This window comes from Acinonyx jubatus, chromosome A1 (genome assembly GCF_027475565.1).
Source record: "Acinonyx jubatus isolate Ajub_Pintada_27869175 chromosome A1, VMU_Ajub_asm_v1.0, whole genome shotgun sequence".
Lineage (NCBI taxonomy): Eukaryota > Metazoa > Chordata > Mammalia > Carnivora > Felidae > Acinonyx > Acinonyx jubatus.
The window spans coordinates 21,643,131-21,659,312 of NC_069380.1; the positions used below are offsets into that span (position 1 = coordinate 21,643,131).

Below are 16,182 nucleotides of genomic sequence, written 5' to 3' on the forward strand. Positions count from 1 at the left end.
ACAAAGGATGATAATAGATAAAAGACCACTATGAAAAATTACAAGTCAACAAGTTAACAACCTAGAAGAAATGGGTAAGTTCACAGAAACATATAATTTTCCAAAACTATATCAAGAAAAAGAAAATCGGAATAGTCTGGTTACTAGTAACAAAACTAAACTGGAAATAAAAAAACTCCATTTAAAGAAGAGTTAATACATATTCTCAAACTATTCTAAAAAACAGAAGGGAAAGGAAAACTTCCAAATACATTCTATGAGGCCAGCATTATCTTGATACAAAAACCGAATAAGTATATTACAAAAAATGAAACTACAGGCCAAGATTCCTGATGCAAAAATCCTCAACAAAAGATTAGCAAACCAAATTCAACAATACATTAAAAAGATCATTTACCATGATCAAGTGGGATTTATTCCTGGGATGCAAAGATGGTTCAATATATGCAAATAAATCAACATGATACTCAACATTAACAAAAGGATAAAAATCATAGGATCATCTCAGTAGATTCACAAAAAGCATTTGACAAAATTCAACATTGTTCATGATAAAAAAAACTCTCAACAAAGTGGGATTAGAAGGAACATACCTCAACATAACAAAGGCCATAAATGACAAACTCAGAGCTAATATCATACTCAGTGGTGAAACCTGAGAGCTTTTCCTCTAAGATCAGGAATAAGACCAGGTTGTCCACTCCCACGACTTTTATTCAACATAATACAGGAAGTCCTAGCCACAGCAATCAGACAAGAAAAAGAAATAAGAGGCATCCAAATTAGTAAGAAAGAAATAAAATTGTCACTATTTGCAGATGACATGATACTACATACAGAAAACCCCAAAGACTCCACCAAAAAAACTACTAGAACTGATAAATGAATTCAGTAAAATCAGAGGATACAAAATCGATGTACAGAAATCCATTGCATTTCTCTACATTAACTAATACAAAGAGAAATTAAGAAAGCAAACTCATTTACAACTGTACCAAAATAGGGATGCCTGGGTGGCTCAGTTGGTTAAGCATCTGTCTTTGGCTCAGGTCATGATCTCGCGATTTGTGAGTTTGAGCCCTGTGTCAGTCTCTGTGCTGACAGTCTAGAGCCTGGAGCCTGCTTCATATTCTGTGTCTCCCTCTCTTTGTGCCCCTCCCTCTTCCTCTCTCTCTGAGATAATAAACATTAAAAAAAAAATTGTACCAAAATAATTAAATACCTAAGAGTAAACTTAACCAAGGTGGGGGGGTGCCTGGGTGGCTCAGTTGGTTAAATGTCTGACTTCAGCTCTGGTCATGATTTCACAGTTTGTGAGTTTAAGCCCCGCATTGGGTTCTGTGCCGACAGCCTGCTTCAGATTCTGTGTCTCCCTCTCTCTCTCTGCCCCTCTTCTGCTTGCACCCTCTCTCTTTCAAAAGTAAATAAACATTAAACAAATTTTTTAAATGGGGTGCCTGAGTGGCTCAGTCAGTTAAGCATCCAAATTCGGCTCAGGTCATGATCTCCCAGTTGGTGGGTTCGAGCCCCGCATCGGGCTCTGTGCTGACAGCTGAGAGCCTGGAGCCTGCTTTGGATCCTGTGTCTCCTTCTCTCTCTGCCCCTCTCCTGCTCGCACTCTTTCTCTCCCAAAAATAAACATTAAAAAAATTTTTTTTAAAAACTTAACCAAAGTGAAAAATCTGTACTCTGAAAACGATGGATGAAAGAAATCAAAGACAAATGGAAAGATATTCCATGCTCATGGATTGGAAGAATATTGTTAAAATGTCTATACTACCCAAAGCAATCTACAGATTTAATGCAATCCCTGTTAAAATATCAACAGCATTCTTCACAGAACTAGAATAATCCTAAAATTTGTATGGAACCACACCCACACACCCACACCAAAAAACCAAAACAATCTTGAAAAAGAAAAACAAAGCTGGAAGCATCACAATTCCAGATTTTAAGTTATACTACAAAGCCATAGTAACCAAAATAGTATGGTACTGGCACAAAAACAGACACACAGGTCAAAAGAACAGGATAGAAAGCCCTGAAACAAACCCATGATTATATGGTCAATTAACATGACAAAAGAGGCAAGACCATGCAATGGGAAAAAGACACTCTTTTCAACAAATAGTGTTGGGAAAACATGATAGCTACATGCAAAAGAATAAGACTGGACCACTTTCTCACATCATACATAAAAAAATAAAATCAAAATGGATTAAGGACCTAAATATGAGACCTGAAACCAAAAAAGTCCTAGAAGAGAGCACAGGCAGCAATTTCTCTGACATCAGTTGAAGCAATATTTTTCTAGATATGTCTCCTAAGGCAAGAGAAATAAAAGCAAAAATAAACTATTGGGACTACATCGAAATAAAAAGCTTCTATACAACAATGGAAACCATCAAGAAAACTAAAAGACAACCTATTGAATGAGAGAAGATATTTGCACATGACATTATCTGATAAGGGGTTAGTATCCCCAATATATAAGAACTTACACAACTTAACACCCAAAGGACAAAGGATCCAATTAAGAAATGGGCAGAAGATATGAACAGAATTTCTCCAAAGAAGACATATGGCTAACAGACACATGAAAAGATGCTCAACATTACTCATCATCAGGGAAATGCATATCAAAACTACAGTAAGATATCGTCTCACACCTTTCAAAATGGCTAAAATCAAAAACACAAGAAACAAGTTTTGGTGAAGATGTGGAGAAAAAGGAACTCTCCTATACTGTTGATGTGAATGCACACTGGTGCAGCCACTGTGGAAAACCATATGGAGGTTCCTCAGAAAGTTAAAAACTATGATCCAGTAATCGCAGTACTAGGTATTTACCCAAATAATAATAATAAAAATACTAATTCAAAAGGATATATGCACCCCTATGCTTATTACAGCATTATCTACAATAGCCAAATTATGGAAGCAACCTAAGTGTCCACCGATAGATGAATGGATATAGAAGAGATGGTATACATATATATATGTGTGTCTGTGTGTGTATATATATATATGTAATGGAATATTTTTCAGACATAAATACAAATGAAATCTTGCCATTTGTAACAACATGGATGGAGCTTGAGAGTATAATGCTAAGTGAGATAAGTCAGTTAGGTAAAGACAAATACCATATGATTTCAGTTATATGTGGAATTTAAGAAACAAAGTAAATGAGCAAAGGAATAAAAAAAAGAGAGAGATGGGGTGCCTGGGTGGCTCAGTCGGTTAAGTGCCTGATGTTTGGTTTTGGCTCAGGTCATGATCTCACCGTTAGTGGGTTTGAGGTGTGCATCAGGCTCTGTGCTGACAGCATGGAGCCTGCTTGGGATTCTCCTTCTGCCTCTCTCCCTCTCTGCCTTTCCCCCACGCACGTGTGCATGCACTCTCTATCTCTCAAAATAAATAAATAAAACTTAGCAGAGAGAGAGAGAGAGAGAGAAATCAAGAAACAAACTCTTAACTATAGAGAACAAACTGATGGTTATCAGAGGGGAGGTAGGTGGAGGAATAGGTTAAATAGCTGATGGGGATTAAGAGCACACGTATCATGGGGCGCCTGGGTGGCTCAGTCGGTTAAGCGTCCGACTTCGGCTCAGGTCATGATCTCTCAGTTCGTGGGTTTGAGCCCCGCATCAGGCTCTGTGCTGACAGCTCAGAGCCTGGAGCCTGTTTCATATTCTGTGTCTCCCTCTCTCTGACCCACCCCTGTTCATGCTCTGTCTCTCTCTGTCTCAAAAATCAATAAACATTAAAAAAAAAAAATTAAAAAAAAAAAAAGAACACGTATCATGATGAGCACTGAGTAATGTATAGAACTGTTGAATCGTTATAATGTACACCTGAAACTAACACTCTATGTTAAGTACATTGGAATTAAAATAAAAATCTTAATAAAAAATTAAAATTAAAATGCAAGACAAAAAGCCCCAGAAATCTGTTGCATTTCTACACACTATTAACAAAGTAGTAGAAAGAGAAATTAAGAAAAAAACAATCCCATTTATAATTGCACCAAAAGGAATAAAATATCTAGGAATAAACTTAAGAGGGGGCGCCTGGGTGGCTCAGTCGGTTAAGTGTCTGACTTCAGCTCAGGTCATGATCTCTCAGTTCGTGAGTTCAAGCCCCACATCAGGCTCTGTGCTGATGGCTCAGAGCCTGGAGCCTGTTTCAGATTCTTTGTCTCCCTCTCTCTCTGACCTTCCCCCGTTCATGCTCTGTCTCTCTCTGTCTCAAAAATAAATAAACGTTAAAAAAAAAAAAAAGTAAGAGATAAAAATCCTATATTCTGAAAACTATAAAACACTTATGAAAGAAACTGAAGAGGACAAAAACAAATCGAAAGATATTCTATATCCATGGACTGGAAGAATTAATATTGTTAAAATGTCCACATTACTCAATCGATCTACAGATTCAATGCAATCCCTTTCAAAATACCAATAGTATCTTTCACATAGACAGAACAAATAATACTAGAAGTTGTATGAAACCACAAAAGACTCTAAATATCCAAAGCAATCTTGGGAAAGAAGAAAAAAGCTGGAGGTAACCCAATCTCAGATACCAAGATATACTACAAAGTTATAATAATCAAAATAGTATGGTACTGGCAAAAAAATAGACACTTAGATCAATGGAATAGATACAGAGCCCAGAAGCAGATGTACATTCACATGGTCAGTTAATCTTCAACAAAGGAGGCAAGAATATACTATGGGGGAAAGACAGTCTCTGCAATAAATGGTGCTGGGAAAACTGGACAGCTACATGCAAAAGAATGAAACTGGACCACTTTCCTACACCATACACAAAAATGAACTAAAAATGGATTAAAGACCTAAATGTGAGAACTGAAACAATACAACTCCTAGAAGAAAAACATAGGCAGCCACTTCTTTGACATTGGCTATAGAAACATTTTTCTAGATATGGCTCTTGAGGTAAAGGAATCAAAAGCAAAAATAAACTATTGGGACTACACCAAAACAAAAAGCTTTTGCACAGCATGGGAAACCATCAACAAAATGAAAAGGAACCTACTCAATGGGAGAACATATTTGTAAATGACATACCTGATAAGGGGTTAATATCCAAAATAGGCAAAAAACCTCACACAACTCAAAACCAAAAAACCAAATAATCTGATTAAAGAATAGGCAGAGGACCTGAATAGACATTTTTCCAAAGAAGACATACAGATGACCAACAGATGCATGAAAAGATGCTCAACATCACTAAGTATCAGGAAAATGAAAACCAAAACCACAATGAAAACAAACAAAAACCACAGTGAGATACATCACTTCACACCTATCAGAATGTCTATGACCCCACAGAAATAACAGGTGTTGGTCAGGATGTAGAGAAAAACACTATATACACTGTATATATCATCTCTAAAAATAAAACATTACATTTAAAAACTAAACTTTCAAAAGATTTGGTGCTACATCCTCTATACTTTTAAGTACATATATACCTACAAACAGTATATTATACTGTTTTTAAAAATTCACTATAGTTATTATCCTACAACTTGCCTTTTTCATTCAAAATAGTGTTTTTGAGATTCATCTGTGTTATATACAAATGTAGTTAATTCCTTTTAATTTTCAGACAGCATTTAGACAAGCAATTAAGTTGCTTAGTATATAACAAAGTTGCTTCTAGCTTTCAATATTACGAACAATACTGCAGTGAACAGCTTGTTCTTCTGCTTATGTGTAAGCACCTCTAGAATAGTATCTCTCGAATATTTTTGAATATGACCCACAGTAAAATACATGTTCTTCATGATCCTTTACAGGCATACATACTTCTCTGTGTATGTGTATAAAGTGACACAGTGGCATGAAACTTTATCCTATGTATGATGCACTTGGTTTTTTTTTTCTTTTTAAAGATTTTAAGTAATCTGTAAACCCAATGCAGGGCTCAAACTTAACAACTCCAAGATCAAGAGTCATGCTCTACCAAATGAGTCAGTCAGGTGCCCCTTGGGTATTTTTATTTAATTTAAAAAATGCTATTTACAACCGCTTTAATGATTTTACATCCCACTAAATCTGTAGCTTGGAAAACAATACTCTAGATATACTTAAAAGTACTATTGCTGGAAAGAACATATGCATATCTTCAATTGCTATGTAATTGTTTGAACAACCCCTTGTGAAAAAACTGGTCTGGCTTTGTACAGTATTCTAGTTTTACAGTTATTCTCCTTTGGGATTTTAAGCTAACATGCCTGTTTGTGTCTTCCTTTACTTCTGATGAGACGTGTGCTGTCAATCTTTTTTTTCTGATAGTGTTTGAGATTTATTCTGTACCTTAGAAACCTTTTAAGTTGCATCATGATGTATTTAGGTGTCTATTTATCTTATTTTCCCTTCGTAGTACATTGTAGGCTTTTTTCACTCTGAGGACTCTGGCCTTTCTTCAGTTCTGGAAATTTTCAGCTATCATCTCTTTAAATGTTGCTTTCTTCTTCTTCTTCTCAGATATACTGGAGTTTCTCATTTTATCCTCCATAGTTTTTAATCTGTAAATTATCTTCCCCATGTCTTTATCTGTTTGTATTCTGGGAGATCTCTTTCATTTTGCCTTGTAATTTACTAATGCTCTCTCCAGCTATATGAACTCTACCATTGAGTGCGTCTAGTTAGGGTTTTTTTTTTTTAATGTTTATTTATTTTTGAGAGAGAGGTTGAGACCCAGAGTGCAAGCAGGGAGGGACAGAGACAGAGGGAGACAAAGAATCCGAAGCAGGCTCCAGGCTCTGAGCTGTCAGCACAGAGCCCAAAATGCGGCTTAAACTCAGGAACTGCTAGATCATGACCTTGAGCTGAAGTCGGATGCTTAACTGACTGAGCCATTCAGGTGCCCCAATCTATTTAGTTTTTAATTTCATTGACCCCATGTTTTATTTCCCACATTTCCATTTCTTTTCATATATATATATACATATATATACACATATATATATGTATATATATACATATATACATATATATATGTGTATATATATATATTTTCCCCCTAATCTCCTTTTCTTGATGGATAATAACATTTTAATCTCTGTGAACATTTTATTTTTTTTAATTTTTTTTTTCAACGTTTATTTATTTTTGGGACAGAGAGAGACAGAGCATGAACGGGGGAGGGGCAGAGAGAGAGGGAGACACAGAATCGGAAACAGGCTCCAGGCTCTGAGCCATCAGCCCAGAGCCTGGCGCGGGGCTCGAACTCACGGACCGTGAGATCGTGACCTGGCTGAAGTTGGACGCTTAACCGACTGCGCCACCCAGGCGCCCCTCTGTGAACATTTTAAACATACCTATTTTAAAGTCTCTTTTAATCAGATTCTGCATTTATCTCTGATTCTTCAGGTGTGAATTCTCCCATTTGTTGAGATTCACACTGTCTTTATGGTCCTAAACATCTCTGTATGCTCTGTATGAAATCATACCTTGGGGCACCTGAATGGCTCAGTCGGCTAAGCGTCTGACTTCAGCTCAGGTCATGATCTCACAGCTTGTGAGTTCAAGCCCTGCATCGGGCTCTGTGCTGACAGCTCAGAGCCTGGAGCCTGCTTTGGATTCTGTGTCTCCCCTCTCTCTCCTCCCTTCCTCTACTCGCATGCTCTCTCAAAAATAAATATTAAAAAATTAAAAAAAGAAATCATACCTTTCCATAAGGTTTACTCCTGGGTACTCCTTTACATTGACTCCTTTCCCTGTTGCTCTGGCTATGACTATGGGTTTCATTGCTCTGCAACCGGTTATTGTTAATCTCATTCCAGGCTTTGTGAGATAATTAGCCTGTTCCCAGTCCTGTAGAGGTCCCTGTTTCCATTCCCAGGAGAACTCAGTGCCCACTCAATGCCATGCATGGGACATGTTTAATTCCCATTCCTGTAAGAGTTAGAAACCCTGGCCACAGTGCTTGTGTCCATTTCCAGATCCCAATGGGTTTCAGCCTTTGTTTTTGTGATTTCTCCTATAATTTCTGACCAATAGATGCAAATATGTATACTGGTGGCACATTTTATATAAAGATTAGTGTCCATGGTATTAAAGCAAAAATCGCATATAACCAAGATTCTTTTAAAAAATCTCAAAAACTGACCATTAGGTAAACAGTGTCCAATAGTTTTTTTTTTTCTCTCCAGCACTGAGAGATTGGGGCTTGGCCACATGTAGTTAGATTATACTTAGAGGCAATGTTAAGACAAAAAAACAACAACTTATTTTTAAACAAAATAAAACCTGGCACTGTGAGAGATTTCTCTCTCTAAAGAGATTTCTCTTTAGGCCTCTATGGCAGGCCTAAAAAACTGAGCCAAACTGAGGTAACAGCAAATTCATGTATCTCATCTCACACTTCAACAGAGAAAACGGTGAAACTACTATCTTTACTATTTAAATTATTTCTCTCTCTCTTCTTCTTTTGCCAAGTACAGGTAGCTAAATTTGCATTAAATTAAATATGTATAATGCAACTATATATGCCTACCTACAAATACATGTATCTTACATACCTTTAAAACAAAATTTTCAAATTCCTAATATATTGGAATATGTTTTAATTTTTTAATGGAATGCCAATGTTATGAGAATACTAATTATAACTATTTATAAGGGGCGCCTGGGTGGCTCAGTCGGTTGGGCAAATGACTTTGGCTCGGGTCATGATCTCACGGTTTGTGGGTTTGAGCCCCACATCGGGCTCTGTGCTGACAGCTGGGAGCCTGGAGCCTGCTTCGGATTCTTTGTCTCCCTCTCTCTGTCCCTCCCCAACTTGTGCTCTGTCTCTCTCTCTCTCAAAAATAAGTAAAATGTAAAAAAAAAAAAAATTTTAATAAAAAAATAAGTGTTTATAAAAAAGCAGCAAAGAAATATCTGTAAAAGTAAAATAAGACATATAACATAATGATTAACAGTATGGGTTCAAATCCTGGCTTTTCAATTTGTTTGCACTATGATCTTAAAATTGGCTTCTCAACTTCCTCATTTGTAACACAGAAGTAACATTACCTACCTCAGAAGGTGTGTGAGGATTAAATAAAAAAGTGTATGTAAAGTGCTCGTCACAGTGTATGGCACTGTTACATGGCATTAGCTGGACTTGTTGCTATAATGATTGTGGTACTAGATTACAGGAAATACTCATCCTTGGGAGAAAGAATTTTTAATTTACTATTGTATTTGGCAAGCAGTTTTCTTTTCTATTGCTGGTGAGAGTGTATCTTTCCATTTTAGATTCTTGGTAAACAGAGTTTAGACAGACAGACAAACTGATACACAGCAGGACTTCTTGACAAGTACCCTACATTCAGAAGATGTTTGGAAATGCCATGTTTCTCTACTCACATGTCTATGCAGCCCTCAGAACAGTCACATGAATCAGTAAACATGTTGGAAAAGCTGTTTAGATAATATGCTCGTGGCCACATAGTCCTTCTGTACTTAAACTGTGGAAGCTTTCTATTGTCAATTTCATTACAGAAAGAAATGGGTACCGATTCCACTCCATTGCTAATATCCACATCAGAAACAATTTCTTCTTGTTTTGGGTAATTCCGAGTCAACTGAACATAGGTATTGAAAGAAAAGTTATCTGTAAATAAAAAGTTACATTCTGTCTCAAGCAGGTAACGAAAAACTTCCTCCACGTTTCGTAGACTCCTTCCACAAGGGGTTCTATAACTCACGTGGAGTGCTGAAGAATGAGAGTTTGTCTTTGCGTGTCGTCTTTGGAAGTGGCATTTGATTGGTAGCTGCAGAGGGTTTTCTCCCTTGAAGGTTAGTGGCATTTTCATCAGACAAGTTCTAGAGCAGTCATGACTTTGGTAACGTAAATTCAAAGATGATTTCTTTTCTGTAATGTATGCAACTTTATTTTCCAAAGGAGGAACTTCCTTATTTTTTGTAGATCTGTTTAAAATTAATTATTCATTAGTATCTCAAATATATAGCACAATTCCCCATTTTTAAAAAACATTATACACTAAGGTGCAATTAGTTCCTATTATCTTCTTTTTAGACATAATACAATAAGCCAGACTCTGAAATACACATTTTACTTATTATGTTCTGTAGCCATATAGAAGTTATACCTTAGGGATTTTTTTTCCTTTGGACACCAAATACATGGTGTCTACCTCTTCAACTGGGTGTCTAACAATTCGGTCCAATTCTGACACTATCTATCTACTTGGAGGCAGCATCAGCTCCCAGGTGTTAAAGAGCTCAGTCCCACAAGACTGTCCCCACTTCAGATGCCAAACACAAGTTCCAGGCCACTCAAACTTTTGACCAACCCAGGGGTTTCCACATGCTTTCCTCAAGTTTGATAATTTGCTAGAAAGACTCACTTTAATTACTATTACCAGTTTATAATAAGATACAACTCAGGGACAGCCAAATGTAAGAAGTGCATGAGGCAAGGTAAGTGGGAACAGGCACGGAGTGTTCCTACCCTCTCTGTGTGCACCACCCTCCCAGCACCTCAAAGCATTTACCAACCAGGAAAACTTCCAGAACCCTGTCCATTTAGAGGTTTTTATGGAGACTTTATTATGTAAGCATGATTGATCAAATCATTTGCCAATGGAGATTATCTCAACCTCCAACCCTTCACCCCTCCCTGGAGGTTGGGAGGTAGGACTGAAGGTTTCCAGCTTCTAATCATAATGTTTAGTCTTTGGTTGACTAGCCCCCACCCTGAGGCTACTCAGGAGCCCCTCGTTAAGAGTCATTTCATTAGCATGCCAAAGACATTCATTCTTCAGCCGACTCCAAAGGTTTTAGAGGCTACACAGGATCAGAACAAACACCAAGTATCTTTCCTATTATACAATAACCTAATTTCAGAATATTCCAGAAAGTTTGATTACAGGTGTAACTCCGTGCTACAGTACCTATCAAATTTAGAGTTTATTTAGAGGATGCACTTTGAGGAATGTTACTTCAGGCATGCTTGGGTTCGCTTGTAAGAAAACAGGTAAAGGCTAGCTAAAAAAATTACGAATTAATCAGGAATCCTTCAACAATTGTACCAGTTTTTTTCTGTAATATGTATTACACCTAGCATCATACTGACATATTTTAAAATAATCAACTGACATGAGAAAATGGAGAGGTTACTGAATTTAAGAAAAAAAATCTGTGAAAAGACTCCATGTATATGGAACTTGGGTTTTAATCTTTCTTCAGATACCTGAAGAAACTAAGTTTTACTTTACATAGTATTTTCTATCTTTAGGTATCTGTTATTTATTATAAAAGTTATATAGGTATTTTAGAGATATTTTTACAATTACCATATAAAGCAGCACTATCCAATAAAACTTTCTGCATTGATGGAAATGTTTCATATCTGTGCTGTTCAATTTGGGAGCCCCACTAGCCACATGTGGTGAATTATTCAGCACTTTTAAATGTGGCTAGCATGACCAGAAAAAATTTTTTTTAATTTTGATCAATTCAAATTTAATTTTAATTCAAATAATTCAAATTTAAATAGGCACATGTAACTAATGGCTACTTACTGAAAGCAGAGATATGAAGTTCCCCATCCCCTTTCTAGCTATATAGCAATCCTTTGCATAAATTCCACAAGTTATTTAACTAGTCTGTTGTTTCCAATCTTTTGCTATTACAAATCATTATGCGGTGAATAACCTTGTGCATAACAATTTCATACATGTAAAGATTATCACTTCAGAATACATTTCCAGAAGGGGCAGTACTAGGTCACAGGGTAAATGAATTAGTAATTTGTAAAGATTGCCTAATTGTTCTCCATGGGGTCAGCCCTTTGAGCAATTTATGAGAGTACCTGCTTTTTCAGAGCCTTATCAGACAATGGCTCTTGATGCTTTGGGATTTCTGACAATCTAATAGATGAAAGGATGTGCTAGAATATATTTAATATAAACCTTTTAATGTAAAAAACATTTGTTTCCAATTTTCCTGTATGTTACTACTTTGAGCAACATCCTCATACATAAATCCTTGACCAAATTCCTGATTATTACCTTAGGGTACATTCCTTTAAGAAGAGTTACTAGGTAACTAGAATACACATTTTAAAATAACCTCTTATTAATAAAACTTGCAAACTTATATAACTGTGTATTTTCTCATTAAAAAACCTGATACATTGGGGGAACCTGGGTGGCACAGTCAGTTAAGCTTCTGACTTTGGCTCAGGTCATGATCTCGCAGTCCATGAATTTGAGCCCTGAGTCAGGCTCTGTGCTGACAGCTCAGAGCCTGGAGCCTGCTTCACATTCTGTGTCTCCCTCTCTCTCTCTGCCCCTCCCCCACTTGCACTCTGTCTCTCTCTCTCTCTCTCTCTCAAAAATAAACATTAAAAATTAAAAACAACAACAACAACACAAACCTGATATATTGGATCCCCATATACTTGTAAGAACTGTAGAACTCTTAGCACATGATGCCTCCATCTAAACCTGTGCACTACCACAACAAAACTCCAGCAAGGCTTCTAGCAGCATAAGACCAAGTCTCTGGGATGACCCAAGCCCCCCCACTAACATGCCTGCCTAAGAAAGCTCAAGGCTGTCAAGACAGTTCATGGTTTCTTGTAGCCAAAACCTGAAGATAAGCTCCTGACCTTCCTTCCTTAGAACAGTTACTAAAAAAGGGCTTACAATTGTGAATCTTTCTTCCATTCCTCTAAGATGTGTATTTATCTCCTACAACTCAAGAGTGCCTTTCTCAAGGTCCTGAAAGGCCTTCCTTTGAAAGTTAATCATCAGGAAGGGTAAGGCCTCTGTCTTCCAGTCTGTGGGAAGAAAGATCCTAACATTGATGATTCCCAGCTAGGACACATAGCTGGCCTCATAAACATTCACACTGAATCTTTGTAATTTTTCACTTGGGTTCCTCTCTTCTTCTATCTCTACTCCCTCATTTGCCTTTAAAACACTAGTCACCCCAGCATAAACTGGAATAGAGCTCAGCTTTTTTCCTTACTATCAGTAGTTACTGCATAAAATGTTTTCATCACTTCAATGTCTGGTTTTGTTTATCTTTGACACTTGTTACCAAACTTCAGTAGTTATCAACATGTTGCCTATTTTACTTCTATTTTCCCCCCTCTTGCCCCACACTAAAACATGGGGTATTCTAAAGCAAATCCTAGACATTACATCTTTTACCTGAAATAATTCAGTATGTATGTCTAATAAATAAGGTTTCTAGGGGCATCTGGGTGGCTCAGTCGGTTAAACATCCGACTTCAGCTCAGGTCATGTTCTTACAGTTTGTGGGTTCAAGCCCTGCATTGGGCTCTGTGCTGACAGCTCAGGGCGTGGAGCCTGCTCCAGGTTCTGTGTCTCTCTCTCTCTCTACTTCTTGCCCGCTCACACACTCTCTCTCTCAAAAATAAACATTAAAAACAAACAAAATTTTTTTTTCAAGTAAGGTTTTTAAAAGAACCTACAATCTCAGTGACCCATCTTCACATATCAGTGATTATCTTAAAATCTGAATCAGAATTCAAACAAGTCCCACACGTTGGATTTGATTCAGATGTCTTTTGGTCTCTAATCTTATAGCAGTGCCCCTCTCTCTTCATTTTATGACATTTATTTGTTGCAGTTGAATAACTGTGTCATTTGTCCTGTAGCATTTCCCACATTCTAGAATTTGGTTGATGCTTCCCTTGTGGTGGTGTCATTTAACTCATCCCTCTATCCCTCTATTTGGTAAATCAGTAGTCAGTTTTAGAAGCTTGATTAGATTCAAGTTCAATTTAGGCGGTGGGGGGCAGGGAGGACAGTGCTATAAATCTTTCACTTAATAGTTAAGTTATTCACTCATTAACATTATCCAGGTCAATGCTACTCAAGGTATGGTGGTGCCATCCCACAATGGTTGGCTACCAATTCATAAGTACAAAAATATAAAGTTGTAAAAGTTTAGGAACTTTTACAGCAATTTAACACTGCTGCAACATTTCATTGTATTTTATGAGTATTCATCCTCAATAAATTTGAAGTTTAAAACAAAACAAAACACCTGTTCTTACCACAATTAGTTTAACAGCACTGGCCTAAGGTCACTGTTTCTTTGGGAAAGAGGGGGAAGTTGTAAAAATAACAATCTTCTAATTCTACCATTTCTACTGCAGTTTTTGGCTGGAATTCTTTGATAAAGAGGAAATTTTCCTCATCAACTCTTGGGTTATCTGAAATACAGTTAATATAGGAAAGGCAGGATAAATGCTTGATTCTTTCTCTTTAATTACTAGTGCTCAGAATAGTGAGTTGTATCCTAGCAACTACCAAAGTGACTGATTTTTAAATTTTGTTTAATGTTTATTTACTTTTGAGAGAGACAGAGAAAGGGAGAGCGTGAGCAGGTGAAGGGCAGAGAGAGAGGGAGACAGAATCCGAAGCAAGCGCCAGGCTTCACGCTGTCAGCACAGAGCCCAACGTGGGGTTTGAACTCATGAACTGTGAGACCATGACCTGAGCCGGAAGTCGAACATTTAACCAACTGAGCCACCCAGGCACCCCCAGTGACTTTTAAAATGTTATTTTTAAAATTTAAAATGGGTTTTTAAGTATTTAATGTGTTTAAATCAATCACAGTGATTATTCCTTTTGATATCCAAATTGTGCCATTTTTTGGTCAGTGGGAGCTCTTTCAAGTTTGCTCCTATCTTTCTAACACACTTGGTAGTCTTTGATAGCCTTCTTGCTTTCTGTCACAAGATGCCCCAGGTCTGGAGTTAGCCATTTCTCCAAAGGACTATGGTTCCACTTAATGAGCAATAACATTTAGAGACCACAATCATGGCACTAGGAGGTACACACATTTTAACCAATACAGGCTAACCAAACCGATTCTCAAAAAGGCCGGATCAATTTATACAGTATGAGTGTTGATCAATTGATTATTCTAAAAATTTTAACCGATTTGATAAATGAAAAACAGTACTTTATTACCTCCTTAATGTTTTTCTCTAGGAATAGAGAGATTGAACATAATTTCATGTTTACTGGTTTTTCCCTTATGGTTAACTGTCTGTTCATATGCTTTCTCCAATTTCCTATCAGGGGTTTGTTTGTTCATTCACTTATTCATTCTTCCATCAGATTTTTTGAGTGCCTGCTATGCACCAGATGCTACAGAAGTAATGATGAAAAGCTCTGTGATCTCAAGGAGTTTACATTCTAGACAAAGAACTAAGTATATATAATAAAGTGTAAATAATGTAATGAGTAAATTGGTGATACATAATGTCATGGGAAGACATCTAATCTTTATTATTACTATGATTATTTTTTAGGATTCTAATTTTTAATTAATTAATTTTTCCATGAATTGGGAGTCCAGTTTCATCTGGAATTTATTCTGATGTGCCATGAAGATCTAACTTAAATTTTCTAAATAATATCCAATTGTTCCAGAGTCATTTACTGAATAACAAGTCTTTCTTTTACTGGATGACTTCTGACTTACTGACTTAACAATACCCCACATTCTTACAAATACATAAAAATGTTATTTTTTTTCTATGCTTATTTGGTCTCTTGATGCAATTGTTAATTCTTCTACCAATGTGTTTTTTTTTTTTTTCCTATAGGTTGACTCTTGATTTTGGCTCAGGTCATGATCTCAGTTTTGTGAATTAGAGCCTCTCAATGGGCTTTGCACTGACCTAGACGAGCCTGCTTAGGATTCTCCCTCTCTCTCTCTCTCTCCCTGCCCCTGCCCCCACTTGCACTTGCTCTTGCTCTCTAAATAAATAAACTTAAACAAAATAAATAAATAAAAGAATAAACCAACTCTTGCATTTATGTTTGAAATAAAAATTTTAATGAAATAAATAGAAAATGAGAGAGTTTTGGTGGTAATTTATATGAAAAAGAACCTTGTATTTTAGTGATTTAAAGTGATTGAACTTGTTTTTACAAGGTAATGAAATTTTGTAGATCAGAAGACCAGAATTTCTGGCTTTCTCTGAGAGTATTTTTTTTTTTTTAATTTTTTTTAACGTTTATTTATTTTTGAGACAGAGAGAGACAGGGCATGAACGGGGGAAGGGCAGAGAGAGAGGGACACAGAATCGGAAGCAGGCTCCAGGCTCTGAGCCATCAGCCCAGAGCCCGACGCAGGGCTCGAA

The 16,182-nt window shown here is 36.8% G+C and overlaps 1 protein-coding gene across 6 annotated transcripts in view; it reads right to left on the reverse strand.

Moving 5' to 3' along the window:
- SETDB2 (SET domain bifurcated histone lysine methyltransferase 2) overlaps positions 1-16,182 on the reverse strand; it is an 87,535-nt gene that overhangs the window by 50,717 nt on the left and 20,636 nt on the right. For 5 of the 6 annotated variants that reach the window (XM_027064798.2, XM_015069694.3, XM_053215119.1 and 2 more), the window contains one exon: positions 9,390-9,953. In XM_027064798.2, the coding sequence (XP_026920599.1) occupies positions 9,390-9,953 (564 nt within the window). The remainder of the gene's footprint in view (positions 1-9,389; positions 9,954-16,182) is intronic. The other variant, XM_053215143.1, reaches the window with a different exon arrangement.